Source organism: Malania oleifera, chromosome 1, assembly GCF_029873635.1.
Source record: "Malania oleifera isolate guangnan ecotype guangnan chromosome 1, ASM2987363v1, whole genome shotgun sequence".
NCBI lineage: Eukaryota > Viridiplantae > Streptophyta > Magnoliopsida > Santalales > Ximeniaceae > Malania > Malania oleifera.
This window is the reverse complement of record NC_080417.1, coordinates 84,542,056-84,555,783: the sequence shown is the minus strand read 5'-3', so window position 1 is coordinate 84,555,783 and position 13,728 is coordinate 84,542,056. Positions and strand designations below refer to the sequence as shown.

At 33.7% G+C, this 13,728-nt stretch overlaps 1 protein-coding gene across 1 annotated transcript; it reads left to right on the top strand.

The window, feature by feature from the left end:
* The first annotated feature begins 6,827 nt into the window (after positions 1 to 6,827).
* LOC131159806 (stress-induced protein KIN2-like) lies at positions 6,828 to 7,710 on the top strand. Its single transcript, XM_058114982.1, has 3 exons — positions 6,828 to 6,887; positions 7,033 to 7,101; positions 7,307 to 7,710. Exons 1-3 carry the CDS (start codon positions 6,828 to 6,830, stop codon positions 7,379 to 7,381), a joined length of 204 nt encoding a protein of 67 aa, XP_057970965.1. The 3' UTR covers positions 7,382 to 7,710.
* The last annotated feature ends 6,018 nt before the right edge of the window (positions 7,711 to 13,728 follow it).

Genomic DNA, 13,728 nt, shown 5'->3' with positions numbered 1-13,728 from the left:
GGGTTTGTCTACTAAGGATGGTTAGATAAATTCTATTGGACTTCTACGGACGCTTCTGAATTTCCTAACCTCTGATTTACTCCATTAGAGATGTTATTTGGACTTTGGAGGTTTCTTTTTTGTAAGTGTGAACATTCTTGGATTTTTTTAAAATTAGGAATGTGTACATTTTTCCATTGCATATCTGTTTAGGCTTATAATTGAAAATAAAAAATACTTGGCTAAGAACAACAATCTTAAGTGTACAGTAAAAGGTCAAGAACTAAATGTCATATGAAGTAAAATGTCAAATTAATTACTGCCATTTCATTTTTATTAAAGCTTAGACCTGTCCAAGAACGGTTACTATACATTTATACCTAATCGCACATGTGATACAAATCAATTGTTATATTTTAATTGATTATTAGTCATACTATGTTGACTAATAATCACTTGAACATTTTAATTATTTGTTTCACTTACGATTAGTAATGTTTGTATTTCAACCATTCTTGGATTGTCCAATGTGGATAGTTCAGGAAGTTGTATTTACATTGTTGTCATCGTTCATGCTTTGTCAATTGTCATTATATATTTCGAGCGCATCTCTACTTGTGTTCTCTGGGTGTATAGTGGGGTATCGTGACAATTTGTTTGTGATGGAAAACTAACAACATGTTTACTTCCCCCATCTCATGTACTTGGAGAGCCATGGGGAGATGCTGCCGAAATTTATGATGACTATGACGAAGAAATTTGAGCGATTGATCACAATGTAAATGCAACATTCCTGAATGGGATAGGATACGTACCTTTTAGAGTATGATGGTTGATTATAGGATTCACAATGCATGCGTTATAAACATTATGAGAATGTAATGAACACCATTTACTTGAACATGTTGTAGGGTAATTAATGAACATTGATAAGAGTTGGATGAACGCTTGGGGTAGATTTTTTTCCAAAATACGTTAAAAGGGTACATGATTTCATAGAGTTCGCACATCGTTGTGCAGACAAAGTTAGTAGAATAAGGTGTCCTTACAAGAAATGTCATAACATAACATTCAAACACATTGATTTGGTCCATTCACATTTATTAGACTTTGGAATGGAGAAAAGGTACACAACATGGGTGTTCCACAGTGAAGATTACGCAGTTTAGAGCTATGATGATAACGATGAAGATGAGGGGGCAAATATAGTAGGTGGTGATACCTGTTCGGAAAGGGGTAATTGAAATGTTAGGTGACTTGCAAAGGGGGATTGCAATGGACACGGGCGATGTGCCTATGTTTCGTACTGGTGATGAATCTACTTCAGTAGGTACCGTACCTTGCGATGCTAGTACGTTGAATCGACTCGGTAAACCATTTGCTAATCTCATGAGGGATGCACGGGTGCCCCTATATCCAAACTATAAAAAGTTCTCAAAATTAGAGTTTCTGATAAAGTTGCTTCATGCAAGGACAATGCATGGGTTATCTTAGAGTGCATTCAACATGCATTTAAACCTTATTAAGGCAGCACTGCCTGATTTGAACCTATTAGGTGCAGGTTTTATGGGAAAATGTCTAATTTACGGACGACATGCTGCCGAAGTTTCATTAAAATTTTCTCCAAAAAAAAAACCTATATACAACAATAATTATGATAAAATGAATGTTGAAATATTTTTGAAAGAATGAGTGAAAGTTAGGAATCATCAAAAATGAGGCAATGTAGGCTTAGTTCATTTATAGAAGCATGCATTTATATGTTTTTGGTCTGGTAAGCCTAAAGCATTCATTGCCAAGCCTAAATCATTGAAAATAATAGAAAACTTGGCTAAGGATTTGAAATTTTGAAAAAAGGCATAAGTTGAATATATACATAAATCAGAGGGAGCATCATCTTCATAATTATTTAAATTAAATGCTCTCATCATCTCATAATATTCATGTCCAAATGCCTAGATGAATAACAATACTACACTGAACTCAATACTATTCACTGTCATCTGCTATTTATATTCTGAATTTAATGGATACATATACTACTGTCGTGAATTATTGATTGCTACATGATTGCATGCTAGTCTAAAATGCCTCCTGCATGGCGGATGCAGTTGATGTGTATTGCATGCTAGTAGTGGATATAGGTTCTCATGTGCCTTGAACTTCTTATAAATGACTTATTTGAACCTATTAGGTGCAGCTTTTTTGGGAAAATGTCCAATTTACAAATGACATGCTGCCGAAATTTTGTTAAAATTTATTCAAAAAAAAAAATCCATGTACAACAATAATTATGATAAAATAAATGTTAAAGTAATAATGATTGGATTGACATCTCCATCAATCTTGATTAAAATATTGCGCAGATAAGGTCAAATTCTAAGTTGGATTTGTCTAACAAGTGGATAGGTAAATGTAATGTGCATATATTTCAATGATTTTTTTTTGTACTTATTTAGTTTTACTTTTTAATTAAGAGGAAAAACTCTAGTGTCACGGCAAGAGAGTGGTTGAAGCAGGTGGGGTGCACTCTACTTCCTATATATATACTCTTCTCCTACCATGTGTGCCAATGATGTTTACAACCTGTGCTTTATAATCTTACTCTTGTTTATATGTACGTTACAAAAGATTGGAGTCATTCTGAGCATTTTCTTTGCAACAAAATTACTAGCAAACTTTATATGTATGTTATTTTGTATGTATATATATAAATATGCAAGCATGGATTATCATTTTCTCCTAAATTATGAGTAACTTATTCTTTCATTTCCTTTCATTTTTCTCAATTTCCTTCAAAACTTTTCACAATGCATCTATCTAAAAGGAGGAGCATGTAATGAAACATGACTCCTATTTTAAGTCCTCTCCTATTTTAAGTCATATGCACATTTTCCCTTCTATTCAACTTATCTGATTTCTCCAAAAACTGTTTTATTTGTTAGGATGGCAAACTGATTAAGAAGAATACAAATTAAATAATTAATTAATGAAAATTTTAAAAACGTAATTAAAATCTGCTTGTAAGCACCTAAACTTATCAAAAGGGCAACAGAGAACTCAAATATTAGACATAAATTTATTTAATTGGAGATTAGGATAGAAGGATAGACTAACATCATGTCCCAAAAAAGTAATCAACTATTTGAAAGGTCTTAAACACCATCAAAGAAAAAAATTATAAAATAATTTTCATGACTAAACCTGATTAGCAAAAACTTTACCTGATTAGCAAAGACTTTAAACACTATCACAAAAGAAAAAAAAAAAAAAAAAAAAGATAAGATGAAACAACCTCCATAACTAAAGGTGTCTCAATCTTAAGATAATAATTACACGTATGGTTAATGAATTTTATCAAATTCTCGGTTGCTGATTCAGCTGCTTTGGCATTTTCTATTATTGGTGTTCTCTTCAATTTTTCTGTTGATTTGTTGGTTGCTCACTGTTTTTATTGCCTTGTTGGTTTCCTGTTTGGGTCTTCCTGCATTTTTGAATCCTCAAGCCTCTGACTTGAGTTTTGTTTATTAATGAATTCACTCCGTTTTACCTTTCAAAAAATTAAAAGGTAATTACACATAATATATATATAAGTAGTTGCAAGTATAGTTGTGTGTGTATCTTCTCATGGTTATTCAAAAACTCTTTCATCCCTTCGACTTTATAGGCTACCTTTCAAGTGTGCAACTCAATAGAAATATGTGAACTCAGTGTTTAGCTTTAAATACTGACATTATTTTTTTCATTATTGATATTACTACCGCACAAATTGTGTAATATGCATGATTATGAAATCTTTGCGAATTTGTTATATCATATAATTATTTTTCCTGATTATACTGAACGCCAGCTCTCCTCCATTTGTATACTAATTTTTTTTTTATGACTCTTAATTTGTAAGATTCGTGGCTATCATAACATTAGTACGATGTCATGCATGCATGCACTACAGTCATTAGATGTAACTTTTGACTATTTCTTTGTAATTTTTATTGTTATTTGAACAAATGAAATTTTTGTATTTTAATTTGAATCTGTACTAGTATTTGTATTTGAATTTTGAATATTTTGAAATAATTTTTGTTATCTGAACATATGTTATTTCTTTATTTTAATTGAATTTATATTTAAATTCAAAATTTTGAATGATTTACGAATTTTGTAGTAATTATGGTTTCAGTTTATGTATTCGAAAATGGAATTACAGATTTTTATATAAGAATTGATGATTAAAAAAAGTTAGTATTAAAGGTTTTTAAATTTTTCTAATTATTAGTGAAGGATTCAAATTCGTCACTAATAGTATACTATTAGTGACGAATTTGTAATTTGTCACTAATACCCAACTATTAATGACGAATTTATAATTCGTCACTAATACCATACAAATTAGTGACGAATTTGAATTCTTATTAATATCAGAGTATTAGTGACGAATTTGATTCATTCACTAATGCTAGAGTATTAGAGATGAATTTGCAATTCGTCACTAATAATACCCTAGTATTAGGACGAATTACATTTGAATCCTTCACTAATACCCTACTATTAGAGACGAATTTGAGTTAAGCCTTTCTAGAATTTATAGTGACAGTATTAGAGTTTTAGTGACGGTTATGATCTGTCACTAATACTCCAGTATTAGTGATGAAACATTTAATTCGTCACTAAAAGTTAGTAGTAACAGTACATATAGCAACTATTTTAAAATCGTCACTAATACTCATAAATTCGTCACTAATACCCTGATTTTTTGTAGGGTAATGTGGAATGTTGAAAATTAAACTTGCCTCTACCAACCCCAGCCCATTTTGTTGAAGAGAGTCAGCAGCCACCTCTAACGACTAGCCCACCTCTATTGAATTTGATCTCCACCTACCATCTCCATCCATTGCTATGTATATGGAGATGTGTGTTTGTGTAATATGTATGTGGTATAGAAGAGGGAGAGTAACCAGTGAGAAAAGAAATTATGTGTTTTGAGAATTCTTTATAATTTTCAGATTATTATTGAAATCAAAGTTTGTTTGTGTGTAATTGAGTGTTTCCTCACTGAGTTCAATCACAATCAGTGATTGAATGAGTCCCCTCCACCTATCAACAAGGAGCTTGATAAGCCAACCATAAGAATACAAAAAATCTAAAGCTGCAAAAATAAGGAACAAAGGTTCTTACCAGTTATACCAAAGATAAAAATTAAAATGAGTTAATTAACAACACTTAGGAACCAAAAGAAGCAAGAATTAAGATGAACTCAAGCCAAGAAGCAGAGTTGAAAGATGGAAAAAGGTGATTCAGTGAAATAGATCATAAAGGACTCTCCTAGCCATTAAAGAGACTAGGATTGCCTTGGATTGAAAATTATGTTGGTTCAACATAAGGTGTACAAGAATTTTACAGGAGAGAAACTAGAGAAGATGAATGAAGATGATCAGATGGAATTAGAACAAATTGCCTTCAGTACTGTTTGTCTAATAGACTCTATCATATTTCATATGATGGAGAAAAAAACTGCCAAGAGTTTATGGATGAAATTGGAGAGATTGTATATGTCAATGAGCAAATATATACTACCAAATTGCTTTTGAAAAAGTCATTGTTGTTTCTTCATATGCCCAAGAGTGAATATCTAAATCAGCATATGAGTTAGTTCAATTAGATTCTTAATGATTTGGTCAAAGTGGATTTAAGGATTGAAGATGAAGATAAAACACTAATGTTGTTATCTTCTGTTCTTTCTTCATTTGAACACTTGGTTACGACGTTACTCTATGGAAAATCCACTTTAAGCTATAAAGAGATTTCTAGAGTTCTCAGGTCAAACGACGCTAGAAGAAGACTTAACAAAGAGGACCATGACTAGAGGGATTGGTTGCCAAGACCGAGCATAGGAAGAAGAATTATAAGCAAAAGGGTAGATTGAAGTCTAAATCAAAGACCAAGAATGATGAGTGCCTCAAGTGAAAATAGAAGGGGCACTATAAGTGGGATTGTTTTCCAAAGAGGAAGATAAGAAATACCGACCTTCAAGTGTTGCAAGTCTTGTGACTAATAATTCAGATGATGAGGAGCTCTTGTTGGTTGCATTAGGAAATAATTCTTTTCAAGATACTTGGACTATGGATTCTGGTTGCTCCTTTCATTATTATTCATATAAGGAGTAATTTGATATTTATAAGGAATATGATGGTGGGTCGATAGTTCTTGGGGATGATCATTCCTATCTTATAATTAGTTGGGTTCATGAATTTAGATGTTCAAGAGTCATGGTTTGTACCAATATATACCTCATTTATGTTCAAGTTTAGGATGAAGTGAATACACACATCTCTTCCTTCTATTTTAAGAGTATCGTGGCTTTTATACGTACAAAAAATATGAAAGTTGCAAAATTATTATAATAATTTTTCATGTGTCCTGGTTTGTATTAGAATAACCAATGGGAGCTTACATTGACAAAACCATGTCCAAGAATTCCGGAAGGCTCCCTCTCATATAATGATATAACTAAATCAATTCCCAGGAATTCAGAAAAAGATTACAGTCAAATAAGAACCCCGATAAACGATGCAACTGCATGCCTTAGATGCTTAAAGTGAGATCCGATGAATGGAAGAGCAGGCAGCTGGCCTGGTCAAAAGGCCAGATGTCCCATTCCCAACCATCAGAACTACAAGTGTCATCACAAATCCTCACACACGTCCCCCCAACCCATCGCCTCCCCCCTCTATAAATTCCGCACCCTGCTGCCATGCAAAATTCATCACTCAAATTAATTAAGTTGTGAGCTTCAGCATCGATCGCTAGCTGTGTACTCGTAGTCATATCCCCTCAAAAGAAAACTCAAGATGAACCAGCAATCAAACAGTGCGTGCTACCAGGCGGGCCAGGCCAAGGGCCAAGTCCAGGTACATTAATTCCTAATGCCCTACAACGTACTTTCCATGCTTTTCTTTTTTCCTTTTTTTTTTTTTTGAGATGTAAAGTTAAAAATATTATTATATCTTTTAAGATTTTAACATATATGTATATATAACTGGTTTAATTCATCAGGAAAAGACTAACCAGATGGCAGACAAGGCCAGCAATGCTGCTCAATCTGCCAGGGAGTCCTGCCAGGAGGTATATACATTTACATGCATACACCCATTAATTATGTACATGCATAAGAAGCTACACATCGTTTAATTTAAATGAATAGCTAATATACCATTTCCCAAAACTATCCATATGTGTGTTTGTGTGTGTGTATGTATGATGTGATGGTTATGGTTAAAAACTAATATATGCATGGATGGATATCGACGTGGGGGTTGCACTGGTGCAGGCAGGACAGCAGATGAGAGCAAAGGCACAGGGAGCTGCTGATGCGGTCAAGAATGCGACTGGAATGAACAAGTGAAGAAGCTATTAATTAGAAGGATAAGGATCCATGATCCATCTCCGCCCCAGCCCAATTCCTTTTCTTCTTTTTTTTCTTCTTCAACGTATCCCAATTTCGTCGTTTTTTCAATTTATTTATTTGTATTCTTTTATTTTGGGGGGAGGGGAGCAATTTTGGGCTCTTTATTTATTTATTTTCTTCTCAATTTTCCTGGAGTGCTGCTGGTTGTTACTGGCTAGCTTTGGAAGAAGGAAAGAACTATCTATCCATCCATCTATCTAGCTCTAGCGATCAGAGAGTTGTTGTCGTTCTGAGTTATTTTTGTTTTGGAGAAAAATATAATCTTTCTTTCTTTCTTTCTTTAATTTCTTTGTATATTAATTCGTTGCAGCTTTCTTAATTTGTTTCATGGTGAATGACTGATGATGATAATTATCAGCAGCTATATATAATAATTAACTAACCATTAGCAGAATAATTAATTATAGTTGGCATTTGTCATGAATGATAATTTTATTTATTTATTTATGATATCAATATGCAGTTCTCATTTTCATAAATAATTAAATTAAGAGCTTCAAAATTAATTAATTAATTAATCCCCTTCACGGCCATATATCATAATTAAGTTGGAATGGCAGTGCGAAGATGAGCAGCATGAACTCCTCAGACAATTGTAACAAGAAACAAGTATGAACTATTATATATGACGATTTAATCTTGAGAATGAGTACTTAATTTGTCTAATCCAACCTACGCACTTTTTTTTCTCAAAGGCCAAAACGAAAGTAGATTTCTCTCCTCCTTCCTACGTACGTACCATGGCCTCCGTCAAGTAATACTCTGCTCTGGGCTCCAACATGGTTAAATTAATTAATCTCCATGCAGAACATGAGCACCCACAAAATGCTTTGACTGCATGCGCTGCAAAACACGAGATAAATCTCCCATGCCACGCTACGCCATTCTCTCCTCCATTTTTCATGAAACTCTGTGTGCGTATATATGTTTGTGCGTATATTCCCTCGTCTGTAAGCTGAAAAAAAAAAAAGGGTGGGGGGGGGAGGAGGTGGGAAGGAAAGGAAATTGAAGAATCTTTTTTAACTGGCTTTATTTTAACGAGATTTCATTTGAAAAAAAAAAAAAAAAAAATTGTTCCTACGTACTCAAATTTACAAGATTGTTTTAATAGAAAATTTGCACGCCACCAGCGTAAGTTGGCGAGCTTAATTAGGTCTAAATACTCATTTTTCATTGGGATTGGAGTGCTGTGGTGAGAGCAAACCAAAAAAAAAAAACAGAGAAATTAAAGAGGTAAAAGAGATTTTACTGAAATGACTTGCTTCTACATATCAAGAGCTCACAGGTCTTACATATTAAGAGACGAGCAGAGGGTAAGAAAATCTCCCCAATCTAGTGAAGAAAGCAGAGAGCATGCTCTGGACCAAACGTCTTAAGTTGCTAAGAACTCTTCGGTAAATTGATTGAGCTGGACTGGCTTTATTTTGAAAAATCCTTAAATTCCTCTCTTTCCATATTTCATATACAACTGTAGAAGGAACGGATTTTCTAAAGAGTTTTTCTTTTTGCCTTTAAATTTTGGATTTGTTGGAAAAATAAATCTAAAACCAGGATGTGAATAATAAAATTAAGAAAACTCACTAGTTGGGACTTTGGGAATATTTCACCATTCAATATAGTCTGATAGGCTCGTTGGTGGGTACCCTTAGGATACAACAACCTTTTCTACTAGTATGCACTCATTAATCAGGAGAGACGAAGAGCTCGACTTGGTTAACCCAGACTCATATAAATGATGATCACGGGAAAGAACCACTTATCAGATCTATAATAAAAGAACTTTTAGATACAAGATTTTGTTAGGAAGAAAAAGAAAAACACTAGCAATTAGGTTCTTATATGTCATTATCTCGATGTGTGTATATATATATATAAATAAACAATTTTAATTTTAAAACGATCACAAAACAGTCATAAAATGGTCACAAAAATGGTTAACAATTGTCAAAACTGTTTCATAACAATTAATAAATTAAATAAAATATTTAAATGACCATTAGAGGATAGTAGTAAAGACTTTTGAAATATTTTTACATAAAATACCAACAATCCCCTCCATTTCAGAAAACTAAAGAATATCTTGGTTTAACCAACCAAATTGCAATGTATGATATCTGGTGGTTTTTGGGCTATGAACCAAACCTAGAAAGATAAGTTGTGATCATAAAGTATAGTAAAATATTAAGTCTCTATGAATCATAATTCCTATTGTAAGTCAATTAATCTTACCACCTGAATTACAATCTTAAGGTTAACTGTTCAACATGGATTGGCGCAAATAGATCATGCACCTCGCTTGGATTTTATTAGTGTTCTAGCAATCCTACCTAAAATGATATAGTAGCAGCCCCACTCCACACTCATACTAGTGAAACCATTAAGTGTGCACTTTAATTAATCACTCCACCCATAAGAGCTACGAAAGTCACTAAGAGCAAGTGTTCAACCTTGCACATTGTAGTTTTATGCTATATATCCTCACCATAGGAAGGGGCATTTATATATTCAATGATAGTGTATACAAGGACAACCGATGACTTGTTACTACTCATATAAACCTACTTTATGAGAACTCCAATCATATAGGTTGGGTTACCATCATCTTTGATCTTAAGTTTAGGCAAAAGCAATGTTCCCCTCGTTGAATGACACATTAACTTTCCACCTAGTGATTTAGTTAGAGGATCTGCTAACTTTATATCTGATCTCACGTAATCTAGGGATATTACTCCCTCACTCTGAAACTTCTTACCATATCATGTCTTAGGGGTAAATTTATGTCTTTCCCAATATAAATTTTATTATTTGCACAATCTATCAAAGCTTGGTAATTACAACCCATAGACACATATGGATCACTAGTTTCATCCGCAAAAGGATATTTGCTAAGAAAATTCTTAGCCATGCATCTTTATTTTTTCCCATCTCTAAGGCAATAAACTTCATGGTGAATTGAGTTATAACAATTTTGTTGGGTAATTTCCATGAAACAATACCTTTATTAGGGTAATGACATAATCAATAATGAAGTTGTAACCCTCTAATACTATAGAAAATCCATTACACATGATACCATAGTCTATAAAATGCATATGCTACATCCGCAAGAGTATAATTCATTAAAAGCAACTAGTTTGAAATTATCTTACCATGTTCAGAAGGTGATACATTGCCACCTTTTTTGTTGTTTAATTGTAAATTTGAATCAATCAAAAAATATGGAAACATGTTTCCCTTTATAATAAAGTGCACCATGGCATCCTCTAAAAACATATATTCATATACCTTATCAATCATCATGCATTAGTATTACATAATAATTTATGTAATAATAATAATAATAATAATAATAATAATTCTTTTAAATTAGGTAAAGTAAACTAACTCACTAGTCAACTAATGCTTTCAGCATTTATTTATAATTAATTATATTTTTCAACTTCCCAATGCAATCATGTGTGTTGTGATGTATGACTCATATATTGAATGAGATACATGTACAAAGAGAAAACATAGTAGAAAATCAAGGTGTTGGTGGAGTGGCAAGGAAACCATCGATGGATTGGCTATAACTGTCGACGGTTTGGTACCCAATTTTAGACAATATGCATTTTTTCTGAAACCGTAGGCGGTTTGGGCCAACCCATCGACGGTTTAGCTCGGGAACGCAGTGCAAACTTTTTAAATTTTGAAACGAGTCGTTAATATGATTCGAGTTTGGAGGAAAAACCTCTAGGAACTCTATTTATATGTCATCTTTGATGTATTTGTAATGAATGGTTATAAAAAGAAGAGTGTTGTACATTGTTCATATCCTTTGGACAATAAGATAGTGAATTTTGTCATTTGCTCCCGTAGATGTAGGCATTGCCAAACTACATAATTCCTTGTGTTATTGTTATTGCTTTCATATACTTGCTGCGGTTGTGGATTGTTTTGTACATTCATCATTAATTACTGCATTGTGTGTTTGATCCTAGATATAAATATTCCACTATGTAATTCATTTTTCATAACAAATTGGTATCAAAGCATTGTTGTAATGACCTCTGAATCTTCATTTGTGAAATTTGACGTTGTAAAGTTTGATAGAACCGGGAATTTTAATTTGTGGTAGAGAAGGGTAAAGGATCTCTTAGTGTAGCAAGGCATGATGAATTTCTTATACGAAATTCAACTGGAAGGCATGGATGAAGCAATTTTGAATGAATTAGAGGCAAAGGTAGTATAAACCATCCAGTTGTTTTTGGCTGATGGTGTGTTGTATCATTTCATGGATGAGGATTCTCCGGTAGTAGTTTAGCAAAAACTGGAAAGCTGATATATGTCTAAGTCTTTATCAAACAAATTGTTTCTTAAGAAAAGATTGATTTGGCTTAAAATAGTGGAGGGTTCGGATTTAAACCAACATATTAACAAATTCAATCAGATTGTGAGTGATTTGATGCATGTTAATGTAAAGTTTGAGAAGGAAGACAAGGCGCTAATGTTATTGAATTCCCTACCCAGGTCTAACATGTACGAGAATTTGGTTATCACTCTGACATGGGACAAAGAAAGCCTGAATTTGGAAGAGGTGACAAGCACATTGCTTGGTTTTCATCAAAGAAAAAGGGTCAACGATGAAGTTTCACCTGGTAAAGGGCTTGTGATGAAGAGTGACCAAGAACGTGGAAGACATAAGTCCTACAGTGGATCTCAGCTGTAGTCTAGGAAGAGGAAGGACATAAAGTGTTTTGGGTGTGGTCAAATAAGGCACATAATATCAGAATATTTGGACTGGAAGAAAGGGAATGAAAATCAGTAGGGTCTGTCAAAATCTATAAATGTAGTGGAAGGAGACTCAAGGAGCAGTGATGGTGATATGCTATGTATTTCATTGGGTTTGGAGAGCCTCACGAATTCTTGGATCCTAGATTCTGGATGCTTTTATCACATGATAGCAAATAGAAAATGGTTCAACACTTATAGGTTAGTAAATACTGGTTCATTTTTTTTATGGAAAAAATGATATTTCTTGCAAAATAAGTGGTATTGGAAATCTCAAAATCAAAATGTATGATGGTGTTATGAGAACCTTATGTGATGTAAGGCATGTACCGAATCTAAGGAAGAATGTAATTTCATTGGGCACTTTAGATTGTAATTGATATAGTTACAAGTCTAAAACTGGGGAAATGAAAGTGTGTGAAGGCGACTTGATGGTGATGAAAGGGTAAAAGGTAGTAGAAAATATTTATGTACTACAGGGTATCACAGTTGTAGGTGGTGCTATAGCTATAGAAACTGAGTAAGATGTTCTATGTCATATGCGGTTAGGGCATATGGGTGACCACATGTATTCAGATGTTTGGGGACCTGTGATGATAGCATCTCAGGGTAGACATATGTATTATGTGGGTTTATCATGAAAGATCTTGGTGTATCTCATATGGCACAAGTTTGAGGCTTGTACTAAGTTTAACTTGTGGTTGAGGTGGAAAATCAGACCAAGAAAGAAATCCTCAGGTCTGACATTGGGACTGAGTACATTGGTTTTGTTGAAGGAGTTTGGTGAGCAGGGCAGCTTATCTGTAGGGCTTGTGGGGAACTTCTTAGCGAAGTCAGTGAGTATGATGCGTTTCTCATTTAACCTATCACCAAAGGCACTACAAAAAATAAGGTTATTAGTGATGCTTTTAAACCGTCACTAATACTTATTAGTGATGATTTCGTGATTATTAGCGACAGTCTCAAATCAGTCGCTAAAACGGCAGTGACTAATACTTATTAGTGATGAATTCTAAAGTTATCACTAATAATGGAGTATTAGTGATGATTTTATTTCGTTACAAAAAGCCTACGACCATAACTATAAATTCTACATTTTCTCAACTCAAAATCATCACTAAAGACCAATTATTAGTAACAATGTTAGTTTTACCGTGATCCCAAGAGGGGGGATGAATTGGTATTTTTAAACTTTAATCCCTAGGTCAATCTCCTAATACCAGTATATTCACAACCCTATGGTCAATCTAGTGCAAGTAAAGTAAATGTATACCAGAATGTAGATAAAACAATTTAATCGATCACACAAGTACTAGAGAGCAGTAAAGAAAGGGTGACACGCAGAGATGTTATTAAAGTTCGGCCAATTGCCTACGTCCCCACCTTGGCTAAATGGCACAAGGATTACCACTATAACTTGCTTACTTAATCGGGTGGAGCAGCACCTATACAAACCAGGTCAATTCAAGGGCTGACCTCAACCGTTACAACAATCCTTACTGGGCTAGATTACC

What these genes read in the sequence shown, in the direction of transcription:
- LOC131159806 (XM_058114982.1), top strand. Translation starts at nt 6,828, where the DNA reads ATGAACCAGCAATCAAACAGTGCGTGCTACCAGGCGGGCCAGGCCAAG. An exon ending in AGGCCAAGGGCCAAGTCCAG is followed by an intron (nt 6,888 to 7,032) that starts GTACATTAATTC and finishes TTAATTCATCAG; the next exon opens with GAAAAGACTAACCAGATGGC. An exon ending in CCAGGGAGTCCTGCCAGGAG is followed by an intron (nt 7,102 to 7,306) that starts GTATATACATTT and finishes GCACTGGTGCAG; the next exon opens with GCAGGACAGCAGATGAGAGC.